The 21,745-nt window shown below is 41.0% G+C and overlaps 1 protein-coding gene across 3 annotated transcripts in view; it reads left to right on the plus strand.

Annotated features, from left to right (window-relative positions):
• smad10a (SMAD family member 10a) overlaps positions 1–15,099 on the plus strand; it is a 56,193-nt gene extending 41,094 nt beyond the window's left edge. Inside the window, exons 3-12 of one of the 3 annotated variants that reach the window (XM_055876443.1) lie at positions 1,021–1,195; positions 3,303–3,326; positions 4,293–4,529; positions 4,918–5,082; positions 5,464–5,586; positions 5,702–5,755; positions 5,846–6,029; positions 6,307–6,475; positions 6,612–6,750; positions 7,828–15,099. In XM_055876443.1, the coding sequence (XP_055732418.1) occupies positions 1,021–1,195; positions 3,303–3,326; positions 4,293–4,529; positions 4,918–5,082; positions 5,464–5,586; positions 5,702–5,755; positions 5,846–6,029; positions 6,307–6,475; positions 6,612–6,750; positions 7,828–8,039 (1,482 nt within the window). In that variant the 3' untranslated portion in view covers positions 8,040–15,099. Of the gene's footprint in view, positions 1–1,020; positions 1,196–3,302; positions 3,327–4,292; positions 4,530–4,917; positions 5,137–5,463; positions 5,587–5,701; positions 5,756–5,845; positions 6,030–6,306; positions 6,476–6,611; positions 6,751–7,827 lie in introns of all 3 variants that reach the window. The other 2 variants (XM_055876441.1, XM_055876442.1) reach the window with 2 other exon arrangements.
• Positions 15,100–21,745: the final 6,646 nt, after the last annotated feature.

Consider the following 21,745-nt stretch of genomic DNA (forward strand, 5'->3'; position numbering starts at 1 on the left):
AAACTTTAGTTTCTTCAACACTGTCTGCACCTCTCCATATTCTGTTGCTAAGTGTATTTTATTGCTGTCTGTCTAACTTGCCGAATATGTGATTTAGATCACCTGCTAAAATACTAGTTCCTGTCTGGATTTGATCTAAGATAGCTTGAATTCTATCTAAAACACCAGATTTGCCCCAGAGGAGATAAATGCACATTGATTTCATTGTATTTCACCATGAAAGGTACAATTCAACATTAGAAAGCGGTCTTCTTGGTCCGTGTTCTGAGGTATAATGGAAAAGGGTTCTTATTTATCAGGATGCCTACACTTTTCAAGAGATTAAATGAATCAATGATTATAGTAAGTGCTTATTAAGTGCCAAATAAAGTAACAGGGTTGACCGTAACAGGGTAGAAGTTTTCATCTTAAATCAGTCAGATCAGCTTATGTGCAATTTTTTTTTTTTTTAAGCCCCCATACAGTCTATTTTCATTTTTAAATCATCTATGTATGTCTAATAAATCACTATGTGTTTATTTCATGAAAATAACTCCAAATATATTAGCCATTTATTTCCCGGAGCCTCCTTTTGCCATTGAAATGTTCAGTCTGATCATGTGGGCGTGTTGATACAATTTATATATATTAACATACACAGCCCTGATTGGCGGATAGGATTGTCTAGACTCTAAAGCCTACCCCACTTACCCCTTCAAAGTAGGAGGATACATATGCAAATAAAAGAGGACTGGTCATTGGTCAGAATAATCAGATCAGATAGCGATGTCATGATGTGGGACAAAATTTCCATCCCACCTGAACAGGCTGAAATTCCGAGCCTAAAAAGAGTGTTATTTCAAACCCATGGTGTGGAAATATCATTAAAAAAATACAGTAAAATCTAGTTTTTGATTGCAATGCCTATTTAAAAAAATGTCTAGCCCAGTTAAGAGATTTAACGTAAACCCATATACTAGTTTTGATTGAATAGGGCCATGTATCTCTAACTCTCTCTCTCCGCCATCCCCCTCACTCCAGGTTGCAGGGAGGAAAGGCTTCCCCCATGTGATCTACGCTCGACTATGGCGCTGGCCAGACCTACACAAGAATGAGCTAAAGCACGTCAAGTTCTGCCAATACGCCTTCGACCTCAAATATGACAATGTGTGTGTCAACCCCTACCACTATGAGAGAGTGGTTTCGCCCGGCATTGGTAGGTCTGCTCAACAGCTTAAAGGGATAGTTCACCCTATATTGCTTAATGCCTAATGGTGCAGATGTTTCTGATATGTACTGTAAATACTATGTTTTCTGTCATAACATTACAAATATTACAGTAGCTAGGTTTCCATCCAACTGGTGACAGATTTTCATGCAAATATTCTAAAATCCGCTTAACAGGAGATGTCTTTACATCAAATTGACTTTTTGTGGATAAAAATCTGTGCGTGATGAAGTTCCCATGTACCTAATAAAAAATACAAGTTAAATGGGATTCCAACGGATTTTCAATTCTACTGATGGTTTAGTCAAACCAAAAAAAGGTGTGCCCATTCTGGTCTTGGCACTTGTGCTCTAGCCTTCACCTTGATTATTATGGATAAGAGCGAGATTATTTTTATTTGACAAATGTCAGCCAAGCATCGATCATCCTGTCACCAGAATTAGACCCTCAATATTTATTGGAAAGTAGCATCAAGCTCATCACCGTGCACTTTCACCACCCTGTGAAGTTCATTATAACATATTTCATCTGTAGCCTAATAATCTGCAAGCTTTCCCGAGTCGTAGTGGGTGGACCACACAACATATCACAGCGTGTCTTCGAGTTTACTTCGATATGATGGTTATTATACACTACATTACCAAAAGTACATGGACACCTGCTTGTCTAACATCTCATTCCAAAATCATGGGCATTAATATGGAGTTGGTCCCCACTTTGCTGCTTAACAGCCTCCACTCTTCTGGAAAGGCTTTCCACTAGATGTTGGAATATTGCTGCAGGGACTTGCTTCCATTCAGCCACAAGAGCATTAGTGAGGTCGGGCACTGTTGTTGGGCAATTAGGCCTGGTCGGCGTTCCAATTCATCCCAAAGGTGTTTGACGGGATTGGACCTCGCCTTGTGCACGGCAGCATTGTCATGCTGAAACAGGAAAGGGCCTTCCCCAAACTGTTGCCACAAAGTTGGAAGCACAGAATCTTCTGGAATGTCATTGTATGCTGTAGCATTAAGATTTCCCTTCACTGGAACTAAGGGGCCTAGCCCGAACCAAGAAAAACAGCCCCAGACCATTATTCCTCCTCCAACCAACTTTACAGTTGGCACAATGCATTGGGGCAGATAGCGTTCTCCTGGCATCCGCCAAACTCAGATTAGTCGGTCGTACTGCCAGATAGTGAAGCGTAAGCGTGATTCTTCACTCCGGAGAACGCGTTTCTACTGCTCCAGAGTCCAATGGCGGTGAGCTTTACACCACTCCAGTCGACGCTTGGCATTGCGCATGGTGATCTTATGCTTGTGTGCGCCGCTCGGCCATGAAAACCCATTTCATGCAGCTCCCGAGGAACAGTTCTTGTGCTGACGTTGCTTCCAGAAGAACAGACACTTTTTATGCACTACGTGCTCCAACACTCGGCGGCCCTGTTCTGTGAGCTTGTGTGTCCTACCACTTCGCGGCTGAGCCGCTGTTGCTCCTAGATGTTTCCACTTCACAGTAATATCACTTACAGTTGACCGGGGCAGCTTTAGTAGGGCAGAAATTTTACAAATTGACGTGGAAAGGTGGCATCCTATGACGGCGCCACTTTGAATGTCACTGAGCTCTTCAGTAAGGCCATTCTACTGCCAATGTTTGTCTATGGAGATTGCATGGCGGTGTGCTCGATTTTACAAACCTGTCCGCAACAGGTGAAATCCACTAATTTGAAGAAGTGTCCACATACTTTTGGCCATATCAATACTTTGCATAAAAGCGTTTCCACCATTTCTCACATAATTCATTTTACTGACACAAAAAGATCCCACCTCGTATAGTGTATTTTTTTTAAATGTTTACATATGGAAAGTTTACCGACATTTGCTGTTTCCATCAGGCCGGTCGTGGCATTTTTTATATAACGTACTTTACTCGCATAAAAATATTTATTTATGTGAATGATATTTGGACTTCATCAGAATTTGAATTAATTACAAATGATAAGCATATCATTGCGGTGAAATTGCAGACATTTACCCCCTATTTTCTCTCTCGTATTCTCTCTTTTTCTTTCTTTCTTTCTTTGCACCCTCCTTCTTTCGTTTGTTCTTTTTCAAAGTTGGTCTCAGTCTCCAAAATACAGGTGAGTGCACTATCACAGTACTAACGAATTTACTGCAGGCTTGTTAAGTATAACAGTATTATTTTGTTTTCATCTACTTTGTTGATGGTGTCAGATGTCCAAACATTCCTCTTTCCCTTCAGTCCTATACCCTTTTCATACTACAGAGCCTAGCCACATCAAACATTCCTCTTTCCCTTTAGTCCTATACCCTTGTCATACTACAGAGCCTAGCCACATCAAGCCAAGTTGCACTGTGCTGGTCTGATTAAGCATCCACCATAGTTGCTGGAACTGTGCTGGAAAGGACAATGTGAAAAAAAAATATCCAAGCCAGCAACTTATGGTTCGGCTTGGCACAATAGTGTGAAAATAGTACAATTGGGGTATGCCCATGTCTCACTGGCTTGGATGCCAGACAGTTTCTGCATTCATCAATTCTTTATAGTTGCCTAGCCAAAAATGACTTGTATTCATTACAAAGCATTGCACCTTTTAATGTTTAACGTTGCATAAATGCATTAACAATGCATTACACACAGGTGGTTAATACAGGTGGTTAATGCATTACACACAGGTGGCTAATACAGGTGGTTAATGCATTACACACAGGTGGTTAATACAGGTGGTTAATGCATTACACACAGGTGGTTAATGCATTACACACAGGTGGTTAATACAGGTGGTTAATGCATTACACACAGGTGGTTAATACAGGTGGTTAATGCATTACACACAGGTGGTTAATACAGGTGGTTAATGCATTACACACAGGTGGCTAATATACTTATGCTAAAATCCTTATTTTATTCTACTGAGCTATTTACTTTATATTTGTATTCTAATATTGTATTATTTCTTATTGTTGTTGCATTGTCGAGAAGGAACCTGCAAGTAATCATTTTGATGGACGGTGTATACCACGTGTATCCCATACGACTAATAAAACATGAAAAAAATAACAATGTTATACCATGTTGTTGGTAGCCCTCTCTCCTCTAGGCCCCCCTGGGAGGCTGATCAAGGAGGAGTACATTCATGACTGTATCCAGATGGATATGCCACCAGGCATGTCCCCGTCGGACCACCCCCACCCAGGGGTGCTCAAGCTACAGCCTCCGGACCACTATGGCCAGCCTCTCCCGCCTCTGCAGCTCCCGCCGGAACCGCAGCGGGCCCCTCCGCCCATCACCCTCTACCCCAACATGCCCCTCTCGCCCACAGGTAAGACCAATAGGTGTTTAATGAATGGAGGGAGTTTTACGCACATCCAACATAATAACGGGAGCTGGACAAAAATAAGTTCCAATACATATAGAAAAATAGAATGTCTACCCCTGTTTTGCTGCTCCCTAAGGTGATCGTTTAATAAGCTTAGGGGATTGTTTGACAGATAGGTGTTACCAAGGATGTCCACAAGTGTTCTGTTTCTATGGGTGTCACTTCGTCATCCTGTTCTGTGACATTTGTTTATTGATTGCTGCCTACCTATTGATATTGACAACAACCTGGTAGCTCTTCATGTGTGTGTGTGTGTGTGTGTGTGTGTGTGTGTGTGTGTGTGTGTGTGTGTGTGTGTGTGTGTGTGTGTGTCTCTCTCTCTCCTCTCTAGTGTCTGGCTCTATGCTGCCTCTCCAGGGAGGTCACAGTGAGGGGCTCCTACAGATAGCCTCCCCTCTGGGTCAGGTCATGACCACTATGACCCCCACGCCGCCCCCCTCCACCCCAACACACGGGCTGCCACACGGGCCACCACAGAACCCCCAGCCCCTGCCTGGTCAGAATGGATACAACAGCTCCAAACACACACAGTCACAGGCTGCGTTCCACAGTTAGTACTGCCATACGGTTCACACACACACACACACACACACACACACACACACACACACACACACACACACACACACACACACACACACACACACACACACACACACACACACACACACACACACACACACACACACACACACACACACACACACTCAGGGAGCCAAACACAATTCATTTCAACGGCATGATAAATCATCATACTGTATTTGAAAACTGTAAAAAGAAATCAAAATATTTGTAAAAATGCGAAATGGTAGTTTGCCAGATTTATGGCTTGAGCTTGTGCTTGTTGTTAATTTGTATTTATTGTTTTGTAATTCAGCAACTTGGACAGGTACTAGCACAGCCTCCTACACTCCTGTGGGACCACAACAACAGAATGGGCGTGGCCACCAACAGCCTCCTCTCCACCATCCAACCAGCTTCTGTAAGTTAAGCAGTTACAGTAAGTCACAATATGCCCAAAGTGTGTCTGTATGTCTTCTGAGGTGCTTTTTGGGGGATATTGTTAGGAATAGTGTATGTTTGGTAACCTGTGTTGTTTCCTGTTCACCTTCTAGGGTCTCAGCATCATGGCTCAGCCTCATTTCCTCCCCCTGTGTCCAATCATCCAGGTAAGACAACACATATATATGTATATATAGATGTATAGATGCAAACGCATGCACACACACTCTGCTAACCACATTATTGTCTGTGTGCAGGGCCAGAGTTCTGGTGCTCCATCTCCTACTTTGAAATGGATGTCCAGGTGGGGGAGATGTTCAAGGTGCCGGCTAGCTGCCCGGTGGTGACGGTGGACGGCTACGTGGACCCCTCAGGGGGTGACCGCTTCTGTTTGGGCCAGCTCAGCAACGTCCACCGCACCGACGCCAGCGAGAGAGCCAGGTCTGTGCTCCTCTAGTGCCATCTCTATATCAATAAGCATGTTAGATCCTACCTTGCCACAAATGTCTATTTTGAATGCCTTTATATGTGTCTGTTGAAATGTTGATTGGTATATCTCTCATTCATAATCATGCCATGCCTTGTCTCTATCTGTTTGTACTTGTGGCAGAAGACCCATTGTAGCAAAATGCGACTTCTTTTATTGACTGAAATATAACACTTTAATACAACTATATTCACTTGTACTCATCATCTTTATCCTCCCTCTTTCTCACAGGTTGCACATAGGTAAAGGAGTGCAGCTGGAGTGTCGTGGCGAGGGAGACGTGTGGATGCGCTGTATGAGCGACCACGCCGTGTTCGTGCAGAGCTACTACTTGGATCGAGAGGCAGGCAGAGCGCCAGGCGACGCAGTACACAAGATCTACCCCGGCGCCTACATCAAGGTGAGAAACACAACGACCTCTGTCTGTTCACTTTTCAATTGTTTGTCCTCTTGATGACCTCTCCCAATAGGAGTTTGACTGGACACTGATGTCTCTCTGTAGGTGTTCTGACATCAGACTGTTCTCTCCCCTGTAGGTGTTTGACCTGAGACAGTGTCACAGGCAAATGCAGCAGCAGGCAGCTACAGCGCAGGCAGCGGCAGCAGCTCAGGCTGCCGCTGTGGCAGGCAACATCCCTGGGCCAGGCAGCGTTGGAGGCATAGCACCTGCAGTCAGTAAGTACAATATATGAGATATGCACAGCCTTAGTGTGTTTTATTTTCATATTTTTTCAATTAGGCTATTGTGAATTTATAGTCTCTGTTGAAGTGGAATTCTTTTGAATGAGAATGGGTCCAAGTATTGACCCATGTGGGACACCACATTTGTCTTTTAATTTATACCTCATAGGAATGGGCACAGTTATTTAATTATTTTAATATCCAAACGGACGTTAGTATTCGATTACTTGAAGGAGTATTCATTTTTTTGGTTGAAAAAATATATGAACAATGAAGGCTTTTTCTTTTTCTCAATTAAATAAAATGATCTATGTGACAATGCTACACACAAATATATACCATGACATTTTATACTCTTCATTTAATAAAACAACAAACAAAAGTCGTACCTTATAGCCTATACAGGTTATACACGTGTAGCTTGTTGTTGTTGTTGTTGTCAGTGACTTCATGTGTAGCAAGTGAAGTGGGAGATTTCCAATCACTGCAAAATGGAATTACAATCACGGAATTAAGTTGGCTAAATGAGAAGTAGAAGGCAACAATGATCAACCAACAGGTAGGCTGTTGTTTAATATGAATGGAGTTGTTATAGATAAGGACAGGGAGAGCAGCAAAATAGCTTCAATTAGCCTTGCTACTTTATCTAGCTAGCTGGCTAACTCAGCTGGCTACTGTAGCTAGCTAGCATCTTTACATTGATTTGATGCAGTCAAGACAGGTACTACCAGATGGTATGATAAATCACCTATAAAGAGACAAGTTTGTCTAACTAGCGCGAGTCGGTTTGGCTACTTTTCTCTCCCTCCATGCCACACACACAGGCCCCTGCTCCTCTTCTGCCGCTTCCCCAAACAAGCAGTGCGCAGCGCACCGGCTCTCTCCCGAGTCACACAAGCAATTCCACATGAAGTTTCCAAATCATTTTTGTTTTCTTTAAAAAAAACTAAAAACAAAAAACAAAAAAACTTTTGACTATCTGGATATCCGAGAGAAAAATCACGATATTATTTGAATAGTGAAATCATTCAAAATGCCCATCCCTAATACCTCACTTCCTCTTTCTTCCAGGTCTTTCTGCAGCAGCAGGGATAGGTGTGGACGACCTCCGGAGGCTGTGTATCCTGCGGCTGAGCTTTGTGAAGGGCTGGGGGCCCGACTACCCCCGGCAGAGCATCAAAGATACCCCCTGTTGGGTGGAGGTACACCTGCACCGGGCTCTGCAGCTGCTGGACGAGGTACTACACACCATGCCCTTGGCCGACCCAGGACCCGCTAACTGAGTAAAAGGAAAGAGGATCAGTTAAAAATCCATACTGGGTTAAAAACATACAAACACACACACACACACACACACACACACACACACACACACACACACACACACACACACACACACACACACACACACACACACACACACACACACTGATTCCCCCTCTTGACGATACATATTTAAGCAATAAGGCCCGAGGAAGTGTGGTATATTGCCCATATATCACAAACCCCCGAGGTGCCTTATTGTTATTATAAACTGGTTACCAATGTAATTATAGCAGTAAAAATGTATATTTTTGTCATACCAGTGGTATGCTGTCAGCCAATCAGCATTCAGGGCTCGAACCACCCAGTTTATAAAGACTGATACAGATTGATACATGCACACACAACCACATACATGTTTTCGTTCTATTTAACGCACACAATGTAGAGCCACTCAAAGCCCCACAAAGGCTAACCTCAATCTCGCCGTCACACACAGACACACACACAAGCAGCCAACAATCACTGCACTCTCCTTAACCACTTGTACTGACTCCCACACACCCATGCAACCACTAACCAAACCTGTGGGCATGCAGATATAAAACTACTGATGTCCTGAACATACTTTCCATGTTTTGTGAACATTAATTATTTTTTCACAGCACAAACACCACAAAGCAGCCTTGACCCCTGAATTACCTTTCATAGAGGTTCTTTATTATAGTATAAACAGGTAACTTTAGTGAAAATGTATACTGAGTAATTTATGTTTATTCTTCTATTCTCTACAGAAATAGAAATGCAATGTAGAAAACTAGGAATGTTTTTCAGAGATCCAGTGTTCTGACATGATACAAGCACTTTGGTACGGTACTCCTCAAATGCACACACAATCCACACTTACTTATTTCCTGCTTACATGTATACACACACACACACACACACACACACACACACACACACACACACACACACACACACACACACACACACACACACACACACACACACACACACACACACACACACACACACACATCAGAAATCCAAAGATGACCCAAACCCAGGAGGACTACAGATCTTGACCTAAATAACTCATGAACAATATGAACTGGTCAAACACAAATCTCACACTACAAAATCAGATTTGGAGTCCGATGTTAACCTAGAAGATGTACAGAGTTTTTGGTAAATCCAGACCAATAGAACAGATGCTTTATATCGGTGATTAGAACCTGGGTCACAGAACCAAGATGTCTCGGAACTGTGAAGAACACCAGAGTGATGGAACCAGCGTCCTAATTAATCTAGCCAGCCATCCTTTTGTCATCTCTGTGTGTGTGTTGTGTTCTCCTGTGTGTGGGTATCAACTCAAATAGTTAGTCATTCTTATCTTGTTAGCCCTATAATAACACAGGGCACTTTTCTCAAGCTAATTTATTTTCTTACCAAAAGACAAAAAAAGCCAAAAAAAATGTAAGCTTTAAAATAGTGGTGTGGGTATTTGTGATGAAGCAGTACAGTGTATGTAACCAAACAGTTTGCCATTCGGCGGAACTCACCAAAGCCAGAATACCTCATGATAACAGTGTAAACCCACAGTTTGTCTTTCAGCCAAAACCTCAGACGCTCAGCATTTTCTCTTGTAAGTTCCCCCTTAAAGCGTCCGCATGCTTCCCAGCCGAAACAATTTGTAAGAGTTTGTGATATTATGACAACATTTTGTGAGGTTTTTGTTTGTTTTGGACTTCGGTAAAGAGTCTTTTCAGCTGTTCGGGCACACAAATGTTTTTCTCGAGGCCAGCCGATGTTTGGGAGCCGAAGTCTACACCCCTTCGTCCGTAATTAGTCAACTGTGGGGATTCTTCAATAAAGTCTTTGGGTGTGTTTGTAAATTGCCTTCAGTGTGTCAGAGTGTGCTCTGGGTCGTTCATAAATTCAGAGCATTTCACTCTCGGAGTGTTCAGAGCGCACACTGGATGCTCTGGCCGAGGAGTAGGGTTGACCCGAGTGTTCTGACCTCAACGGCAGTCAAGCACCCAAGCTAACTGGCTAAAGTTGGTTAGTTTGCTAGCTACTTGCAGACACAAATGAGCGAACACGTCACTCTGACCATTTTACTCACCCTAGCAGAGCTGGTTAGGCTGTTTTCATGTTATCTAGAGTGTTAGTAACTTTAACTGTGCTGCTGGCAACAATTAAATTCAGTTTATTTGCAGACGTTTACTGACACTGGTCATATTCATTGGGTGTTGCACATTTGTAAATTCATCAGTTATTCTGTGCTCTGGCACACTCAGACAAGAGTGCTCTGAAATTGGCGTAAATAGCCAGAGTAAATTTACGAACATGGTTGTCACTCAATGAGAGACGACTTGTTTTCATGCAAAATGTTTAATTGAGAAATACTGCACCTTAGTTAGATGTAAAATTACGCGACTAAGATCTCCCCTGCAAAAACGTCTAAATGAATGACAGATTTCTTGAGTTATCTTAGATTCGTTCTGACTTTTGAGGAAGTGTATCTGGACAAACAGTACTATTGACACTTTTTTCTCGTTTTTCAAGGGAGTATGCGAGCACACTCTTTCGGTTCACCTAGCCGACTTTGGCTAGCCGTCAGCCGAACTGAAGCATGCTGATGCCTTTACAGCCTCATATCACACTATGCCTTTCACCAAATAAATATAAAATGGATTATGGAGTGGACCCACAATGAAGCCTTGGGGAACACCAAGACATGATCCAGGCAGTTATACAGTAGTTATTAGTCTTTAAAAGTTGAAATCCAGTGACTCGTGGGAATAATCCTTTGAGAAGAGACCCAACACAACTTTTAAAAATATAATTCTAATAGGATGCCCCAACTTTGGATACAATGATTAATTCTCAGTCAGTTTAAATTAGGCCATAATAATATCACTTATACTGCGACAAAACATTAAGAACACCTTCCTAATATTGAGTTGCACCCCCCCCCCCCCACACACACACACACTTATGCCCTCAGAACAGCCTTAACTCATACGGACATTAACTCTACAAGATGTCAAAAGTGTTCCACAGGGATGCTGGCCCATATTGATTCCAATGCTTCCCTCAGTTGATGTCTTTTGGGTGGTGGACCATTATTGATACGCACAGTAAATTGCAGGTGTCCTTAATGTTTTGTACACTCGGTGTAGGTCACTTTGGATAAACTGTAAAATGATAAAATGTATCTTTGGAATGGAAGATGACTTTCCTTTGCATTCATTTAAGTCAGGTCATCTTGGTAATGATCAACCTCAAGCCTACTGAAGTGAAGTTATGACCGATGTTCTAACATTGATGCATAATACGACATGCAAGCTAATCATTTAAGACAGCAGCCGGAAGTAGGCTATGCTTCATGATTTTGCGTTGAAAAACCTGGACTGAATGCAAACCTTCACTCCGTCCAGGGGAAGGAACATGAGTGTTTTTATTGGCTCCTTCCTGTGCTCTGCTGCATTTGATACATGTGCCTTTCCGTTCTCCAAGTCAGGCTGTTTAGGGATGTACTTCACAGATGCTAGGGTTTATGTCATTCATAAGTGTGACATCTGCAAAGCATGACCATTTCCTCCAGATGGACTGTGATTTCTATTCAGCCGACATGTTGGCCACATACCCTATGCTCAAGGTCAAAAAGGTAAATTCTTTCCCCCATAGTTATCAAACCAGAGGTGTCCATTTATAATCACTGTTTGTGATTTGTGCTTTTAGTTTTAGTCAAAGTAGATGACACCCCTCACAGTGGATTGTAACACAGACAATACTTTGTCTTCCTTTGTCTGTAGATATATAGTACCATGATATATGGGTTGTGATCTCGATAGGTTTATCCCTTCTGTTGAGTGTGTTGGTTGGATGGGAAATGGAAAATAACACAGCTCAAGTGCTTTGTACACGTCACTGAGTTTTGCTGATCAATTTGGGCAATGCAGCAATAAGAAGTGAAACGTGTTGAGCTCAACAGCCCCTGAGTTAGATTGAGCACAACATATAGTGGTTCCCTCAGGTACTGTGTTACAGCCCCATTGTAAACTTGCTGCCCTTTGAAACTGTGCATGCACTCCACACACCTGTCACAATTGATTTCATTATTTGTCACTTAGGCTCCACTTGTCTGGGAGTGTTAAGTATTCAGGGATGAAGAGAGGTTTAAAACTATTATTGCTCCATCTATGGCTCTGTTTATCATAGTGCTATATCTACCCGACTACATCTCCGCTCAACCAATGCTTTAACCATTGAGAATAGGGTTTCAAAGCTACCAGTAGTTTACCAAAGTTACCAGAATCCTTAGTAATTTTGGTAATTAACAGAAAATCTATGGCAATCTATTGTAACTTTGGTAATTTATACTTGAATAACTTTAAAAAAATGTATTCATATATAGTATTCCTGTTTTTTTCCATCTGTATCCATGTTGCCCATGATTTCTAGTAGATAGACCATACGGTTCAAGAGAAAATAGTCTAATTAATGAAAAAATCATGTAATCAACAATGGCATTTAGATTTAACTCTGCAACTTTTTTTTTTTTACAACTGCCACCAGTTTGATGCCAAAACATTGACAACAAATACATATTGACATAGTAAAAAAAATATATATATATATATATATATACACTACCAGTAAAAAGTTTTAGAACACCTACTCATTCAAGGGTTTTTCTTAATTTTTTACATTGTAGAATAATTGTGAAGACATCAAAACTATTAAATAACAAATATGGAATCATGTAGTAACCAAAAAAGTGTTAAAAGGCATGAAAATATATTTGATATTCTCAAATAGTCACCCTTTGCCTTGATGACAGCTTTGCACACTCTTGGCATTCTCTCAAACAGCTTCACCTAGAATGCCTTTCCAACGGTCTTCAAGGAGTTCCCACATATGCTGAGCACTTGTTGGCTGCTTTTCCTTCACTCTGCGGTCTGACTCATCCCAAACCATCTCAATTGGTTGAGGTCGGGGGATTGTGGAGGCCAGGTCATCTGATGCAGCACTCCATCATTCTCCTTCTTGGTAAAATAGCTCTTACACAGCCTGGAGGTGTGTTGGGTCATTGTCCTATTGAAAAACAAAAATAATCCCACTAAGCTCAAAGCAGATGGGATGGCGTATCACTGCAGAATGCTGTGGTAGACATGCTGATTAAGTGTGCCTTGAATTCTAAATAAATCACAGACAGTGTCACCAGCAAAGCACCCTCACACCATCACACCTCCTCCTCCATGCTTTAGGGTGGGAAATACACATGCAGAGATCATCCATTCACCCACACCGCGTTTCACAAAGACATGGCGGTTGGAACCAAAAATCTCCAATTTGGACTCCAGACCAAAGAACAAATTTCCACCGGTCTAATGTCCATTGCTCGTGTTTCTTGGCCCAAGCAAGGCTCTTCTTCTTATTGGTGTCCTTTAGTAGTGGTTTCTTTGCAGCAATTTGACCATGAAAGCCTGATTCACACAGTCTCCTCTGAGTAGTTGATGTTGAGATGTGTCTGTTACTTGAACTCTGTGAAGCATTTATTTGGGCTGCAATTTCTAAGGCTGGTAACTCTAATTAACTTATCATATGCAGCAGAGGTAACTCTGGGTCTTCCATTCCCATGGCGGTCCTCATGAGAGCCAGTTTCATCATAGCACGTGATGGTTTTTGCGACTGCACTTGAAGAAACGTTCAAAGTTATTGACATTCTCTGTATTGACTGACCTTCCCAGAGTCGCCTCTTCACTTTTGACGTTGAGACTGGGGTTTTTCGGGTACTATTTAATGAAGCTGCCAGTTGATGACTTGTGAGGCGTCTGTTTCTCAAACTAGACACTATAATTTACTTGTCCAGTTGTGCACCGGGACCTCCCACTCCTCTTTCTATTCTGGTTAGTGCCAGTTTGCGCTGTTCTGTGAAGGGAGTAGTACACAGCGTTGTACAGGATCTTCAGTTTCTTGGCAATTTCTCGCATGGAATAGCCTTCATTTCTTAGAACAAGAATAGACTGACGAGTTTCAGAAGAAAGGTCTTTGTTTCTGGCCATTTGAGCCTGTAATCGAACCCACAAATGCTGATGCTCCAGATACTCAACTAGTCTAAAGAAGGCCAGTTTTATTGCTTCTTTAATCAGAACAACAGTTTTCAGCTGTGCTAACATAATTGCAAAAGGGTTTACTAATGATCAATTAGCCTTTTAAAATGATTAACTTGGATTAGCTAACACAACGTGCCATTGGAACACAGGAGCGATGGTTGCTGATGATGGGCCTCTACGCCTATGTAGATATTCCATTAAAAATCAGCCATTTCCTGCTACAATAGTCATTTACAACATTAACAATGTCTACACTGTATTCCTGATCAATTTGATGTTATTTTAATGGACAAAAAGTTGCTTTTCTTTCAAAATCAAGGACATTTCTAAGTGACCTCAAACTTTTGAACGGTAGTGAATATTTATACATGTAAATATATTTCATGCTGAAACCCTCATATTAAACATCAATGGTATTCACTAAATTGATTGTTTATATTTAGGATAATGTTTTACAGCTTATATTTGACATGTGATGAGGCTACACAGAGGGCCAGAGATAAATACAGACACCTGTGATAATCTGAGTAACCCAAAAGGGCCACCTGATGTCTTGTGAAAAATATCAAAATGTGGGTAGTTTACTAGTAAACTGAAGGTCTCCAGTAATATACCCTCTCTTTGCAGCCCTAATTGAGACCCATGCCATGTTCCTCTGCATTTGACCACATTCAAACTGATACCTGTCACAAAAAAGAACGTGAGTGAGATGACGGTCACTCAACAGGAATCATACATCATTCCATAAAGAAATGAACTATTTCGTTTTAAAACAGAAAAAAATAGACAATATGTTGTCAAGTGTGAAATGACTCAATTTGGCTATTTTATGGATATTGTTATTTCTATTATTGTTGCAATTGTAATTATTTTATTGTAAAAAAAAACGTGCTGCTCTTGTAATGTTGACTGTACACCCAAGTGAAATAAAAATACAGCATTGTAATTTTAATACGAACTTTGTTTTGTCATGTATTGACACTGTTTAAATTACTTTTCATGTTAACTTAGTTACAATATTCAGGTTCTTCAAGTCCTGTGGAATGGAATTAGTCGTTTCTTCTCACAGCCACTGTGTCTCCGGCTTTGAGGAGAGACTAGTATTCTAATGGCCATAGGCTTGCTACTGTTCAGGTTGAACACTGGAGGGCATTCTTTCTCTATCCAGCCATACCCTTTCCCCTTTCCCTTTCAGTAGTAGCAGGAACTGATGACAGACTGGGAAAAACACCATATGTAGCATAATCCTTCAGTTCCTTAGGGTATCCATCATTAACTGAGTTTATGCATTGGGAATAGATTTTACATTCTATTCATCCTATTGACTTTTTAGTATAGCCTTTTCTATATTCTGTTCCAAACAACTATACATAACCTAGGCTATCCTATATTAGTCAAAGCCACCCATATTATCATTTTTGCACTTCATGTCCACATTATCTTAGAGTATAATGTTTTATATTGTGTAACTAAATTGTGATACTGTTATGGCATACAATTCAAAATAATGTCCTACATAAGGACTTCATAACTATTGGGTTCTAACTTGAAATATACTTATTCCTATCACTATATAAGAACGCACTGGTTACATTACGTATGATAACTGTTTATGTTCTGTGTCAATGAAGGGTGAATAATGAATGTGTATGGCAAAGTTACTGAGGGAGGCAAAGGGCAACAGTCTCTGATAAGGCAGGCCAGCTGCGGAACTAGGGGGGAGCGAGGAATTTGGCCCAAGGTTAAGTCAGCAGATGAAGTGAGAAGAAACCTCTGAGAGGGGGGCCAGAGAGGCCCACCCCAACGACTCTCCTACTACAGTCCTATCTCACACACATGCACTTCCACACCCATGAAGGTTCAAGCATCAGGCAGGGCCATGACTACACTAGTGAGAGGAACCAATTGAGTTCCTGCATAGCAACAGAGATGTATTGGCTGTCTAGATGTGTAAAGAGTTGACCCCGTCTAGTAGGAGGTTATAAATATATGTGCTTGTATAATCATACCTTGTCTTTGCAGCTGTATGACCCAATGGGATGAATAAACTTGGCTTGAACTTTTGCAAGTCGTCTATTTGAGGTATTACTATTTGTTCTGAACCTAACATAACCCATTCATAACCCAAACATACTGCATTTATGAGAACAGACATGAGTGCACACCATTGGCGCGTACAGACACACACAAAAGGGAGGGAAGTTGTGTATCAAGGCTTGGGATTATAGTTGTTATGACTTGATTGTGTGTGTGTGTTTGTGCATGCTCATACTCTTCCTCATTGTTGCTGTTCACATTGAAGAGAACCTGCACACTGGGGGTATTTCTCAAAATGCATACTACTGCGCTCTGAGCACGCAAATTGGAGCAAAGGAGGGTCGGAGTATGAGACCAAATGTAAGTATGCCAAACGGAGGGCACTTCTTGAATGCGTACTCCTTTGTACATATTTAAAAGCATGCATCGATGCAGGCTTCAATGGAAAGTATCCAAAGAAATATGACGCAACCACGTAAAAATACGATGCAGAATGTATTAAAATCCATGGTGGCCATTATTTGAGCTGAAGCGAGAAAATACACTCCGACTTCGGAATGAAATGTTGCCTATTCACATCTAATATGTTGTCTGACTACAATATTTTTAATCTTGATACGTTAATAAATACATGCTGTGTTAATTTTGGCATGTTTACCTGCCTACGTACCGTAGATCGCAAGCCCATAATAAGTAGATTGGGATAACTCGCTAGCAAAGAATTGTTAGCTAGCTACCCACGAAGAATTGACATCTATCTTGCATACCATTAGTTTTAGGTCATTTTGACTGTTAAACTATCTGGTTAGTTTCATTATTACGATTCACATATAGCTAGCTAATAGTTATGAAGTAAAACGGTTGCTTTGTGTATATCTTCTTTTGTCTTTATTGCCATTGTCCTGGCTGGAAGACGGTTCAGTGAATGGGTAAGTCCATAGGTCAATAGGGCTAACTGGCTAGATAGCTATGCCAGGTAAATTTACATCTACCTGGCATAACATTAGTTTTAGGTAATTTTTTCCTGTTTAACTAGCTGGCTAGCTAGATTATTGTGATTCACATATCTAGCTGATAATCATGAAGTAAAATGTTTGCTTTGTGTATACCTTGTTTTGTCTATTGTTGCCATTGTCCTGGCTGGAAGAAGGTTCAGTGAGTTTATACAACGGGTGGGTATAACCCTAAATGCTGATTGGTTTAACCACATTCCAGCCGATGTCTATTCCACAAGTTACCACCGGCTAAATCTATGATGTTAAAATGCCTTTTCATCAGACCAGCCAGGCAATTTATAAACTTGATCTCCACTATAAAAAGCATCTATACATTATCTCACATTTCTTTTAGTCTAACATTTAGTTTTCAACAGTGGAGATTTATATAAACCTTGCTGTCTGTCTCCGACATTTGCAACATTGTTTCAATAGTTAAATTCGATCTCCTGCTGTCCCATAGTAATGAACGTGTCGGGAGTCAGGACGAGACACAGTCACGCAGCGTTTCTCAGCCAGTAGAATCAGCTGGCATCATTTTTATGGAAATATACAAAGAAATGTAAATTGAAAGAAGGTAAAACAAAACAAAGTGCAGCTAGTTTGGAGTATTTCCAGCTCCAGTTTGAAGTGATTGTGTTAGCTGTGTTGTTGGCTAGCTCCTCTGAACAACAGTGTCCTGATGAGAGGACATTTCTATGCCAGGGGTAATCGCGCCTCATTAGCTCATTGTTATGGATGTGTCCAAATAAATGTCACTAGAAAACAGCTTAACTTCTTTGGGCTGCAAGCCCGAAGCCGGGCACAATATGACAACAGCCACTTCAAGTGCAGGGCGCGAAATTCAAAATATATTTTTTTGAAATATTTAACTTTCACACATTAACAAGTCCAATACAGCATATGAAAGATAAACATCTTGTGAATCCAGCCAACATGTCCGATTTTTTAAATGTTTTACAGCGAAAACACCACGTATATTTATGTTAGCTCACCACCAAATACAAAAAAGGACAGACATTTTTCACAGCACAGGTAGCATGCACAAAACCAACCTAACTAACCAAGAACTAACCAAACTAACCAAGAAACAACTTCATCAGATGACAGTCTTATAACATGTTATTCAATAAATCTATGTTTTGTTCGAAACATTTGCATATTTGAGCTATAAATCAGTTTTACATCACAGCTACCGTCAGAAATAGCACCGAAGCAGCCAGAGTAATTACAGACACCAACGTCAAATACCTAAATACTTATCATAAAACATTTCTGAAAAATACATGGTGTACAGCAAATGAAAGACAGGCATCTTGTGATTCCAGCCAATATTTCCGATTTCTTAAGTGTTTTACAGCGAAAACACAATATAGCATTATATTAGCTTACCACAATAGCCAGAAACACAAGCCATTTACCAGCAACAAATGTTAGCGATCGTAACAAACCAGCAAAAGATATATAATTTTTGACTAACCTTGATAAGCTTCATCAGATGACAGTCCTATAACATCAGGTTATACATACACTTATGTTTTGTTCGAAAATGTGCATATTTAGAGCTGAAATCAGTGGTTATACATTGTGCGTAGCATCTTTTTCCCAGAATGTGCGGATATTTTTATGACACTCAACTATTCTGACCAAATAACTATACATAAACGTTACTAAAAAATACATGTTGTATAGGAAATGATAGATACACTAGTTCTTAATGCAATCGCCGTGTTAGAATTCTAAAAATAACTTAATTACGACATCCAGCTTAGTTATAGCGAGAGAGTGCCCAAAATCTGGGCGCAAACTACTAGTACAACATGTTCGACAGATATGAAATAGCATCATAAAATGGGTCCTACTTTTGACGATCTTCCATCAGAATGTTGTACAAGGGGTCCTTTGTCCAGAACAATCGTTGTTTGGATTTAGAATGTCCTCTTCTCCAGTCAATTAGCACGGAAAGCTAGCAAAGTGGCGCGAAGCTCTCCTTCCTGAACATATGCAGACAAAGCAACACGCCTAACGTCCCGAAAAAATTTCAATAATCTAATAAAACTATATTGAAAAAACATACTTTACGATGATATTGTCACATGTATCAAATCAAATCAAAGCCAGAGATATTAGTCGTCTATAACGACAGCTTATCAGAAGGTCCAGGTCCCTTCTCGCTCTCTCCAGAAAACAGGAAACTGGTGACACGTTATACAAAGAGCTTTTATTCGACCCCAGATCAAGTTATACACTCCATTTCTTCTCTCACTGCCTGTCGACATCTAGTGGAAGACGTATGAAGTGCATGTATACTAATAAATATCAAGGACATTTATAGGCAGGCCCTAGAACAGAGCATCGATTTCAGATTTTCCACTTCCTGTCAGGAAGTTTTCTGCAAAATGAGTTCTGTTTTACTCACAGATATAATTCAAACGGTTTTAGAAACTAGAGAGTGTTTTCTATCCAATAGTAATAATAATATGCATATTGTACGAGCAAGAATTGAGTACGAGGCTGTTTGAATTGGGCACCTTTTATCCAGGCTACTCAATACTGCCCCTGCAGCCCAAAGAGGTTAAACTAATGGAGCTACTGTTGTTATTCTGTCTGCACTGTTTGACGTGACTGTAAGTAAGTCGTCCTCACAAGAACATACTCAAGAGAATGCACTTGGAGCATGAGAGCGTGGTGCACGGTAGTATGCATATTGAGAAACACCCCGGGTCTCCTCCATCTGTGTTCCTCCCCCGTGTCCCTCGTCTCCCCCTCCATATCCTATAGAACGATGCATGGTGTGGGGGCGGAGCTGGGAAGCGGCAGAGTCAGCAGTGGTCACTGGGGTCACCCTCACTGACATCACAGGAAGTACTTCCTCTTCGTGTCCAGTGAGGTCAGAAGAAACAGCCCTATCTCAATACTGGGACAGGTGATGTTCAGATTCCTCTATGTGTACAAGCTGTCATAATTCAAACTAAAACCATTGATGTTCCCTTTACTTCACATTTCTCAATGGCAACCATGTTTAAGTTATCGACCAATAGAAATCGTCAGAATGTTACGAGGCTCTAAAATCTGCTTTAGAGACTTAAGGGAGGCTGTATCACATCCAGGCTGTATCACATCCGGGCGTGATTGGGAGTCCCATAGGGTGGCGCACAATCTGCCCAGCGTCGTCCGGGTTAGGCTGTCATTGTAAATAAGAATTTGTTCTTAACTGGCTTGCCTAGTTAAATAAAAAAAATTAAAAGGGAGGTCAGTGGAGGACTTTGAGGAAGAGTTTGCTGCTATTTGCAACTATTAATTTAATATTACATCTACATACAATATCCTCACTGTGATTACATTTGACATCTTATATTCATAATTACAAACTTTTACTATTATTTCCACAGCAGACATAGACCTCATCTTCAAAAAGTTGGTACGGCAGGTGGACCACCCTCGACCGCAAGGCTCTACAGAGGGTGGTGAAGACTGTACAGTCCATCACTGGGTGCCAGCTCCCAGCCCTACAGGACATCTACACCAGGCGGTGTCTGAGGAAGGACTGGAAGATCAACGAGGACTTCAGCCACCCCAGCCACGGCATGTTCTCTCCGCTTCCAGTACCGGGGAACACGGTCCCGGACCAACAGCTTCTACCTCCAGGCCAACTGTTGAAAAGCTGACCTTAGCTGTCCACCTGCACAACCTGCTGTTCAACTGCACCTGAAGAGACTATTTGTGTTGACTCTCTACACATACCACACACACTACCATCACTGCTGCTATAATTTCTTTCTGTTTTTTATTACTGTTACTTTATTTACTTATAAATAACAATCATATTATTGACATATCACATTTCATAGTACATACTATACTGTATATTCTATAGTGTACAGGAGTAGAGGCTGCTGAGGGGAGGACGGCTCACAATAATGGCATGGAAACCATGTCTTTGTTGTATTTGATACCATTCCACCAATTCTACTCCAGCCATTACCACGAGCCCATCCTCCCCAATTAAGGTGCCACCAACCTCCTGTGGTGTACGGTACCTTCAGAAAGACGTCATACACCTAGACTTATTTCACATTTTGTTGTTACAGCCTGAATTCAAAATGGATTAAATCATTTTTTTCCTCACCAATCTACTCACAATACCCCCATAACGACAAAGTGAAAACATTAACATTTAACATTTAAGTCATTTAGCAGACGCTCTTATCCAGAGCGACTTACAAGTTGGTGCATTCACCTTATGATATCCAGTGGAACAACCACTTTACAATAGTGCATCTAAAAACATGTTTTTAGACATTTTTGCTAAATTATTGAAAATGAAATACAGAAAATATTTATTTACATAAGTATTCCACCCCTGGGTGAATACATGTTAGAATCAACCTTTGACAGCAATTACAGCTGTGAGTCTTTCTGGGTAAATCCGTAAGATCTTTGCACACCTGGATTGTACAATATTTGCACATTATTCTTTTCAAAATTCTTCAAACTCTGTCAAGTTGGTTGTTGATCATTGCTAGACAGTTATTTTAAAGTCTTGCCATAGATTTTTAAGCCGGT

The sequence above is a fragment of the Salvelinus fontinalis genome, chromosome 22, assembly GCF_029448725.1.
Source record: "Salvelinus fontinalis isolate EN_2023a chromosome 22, ASM2944872v1, whole genome shotgun sequence".
Taxonomy (NCBI): domain Eukaryota; kingdom Metazoa; phylum Chordata; class Actinopteri; order Salmoniformes; family Salmonidae; genus Salvelinus; species Salvelinus fontinalis.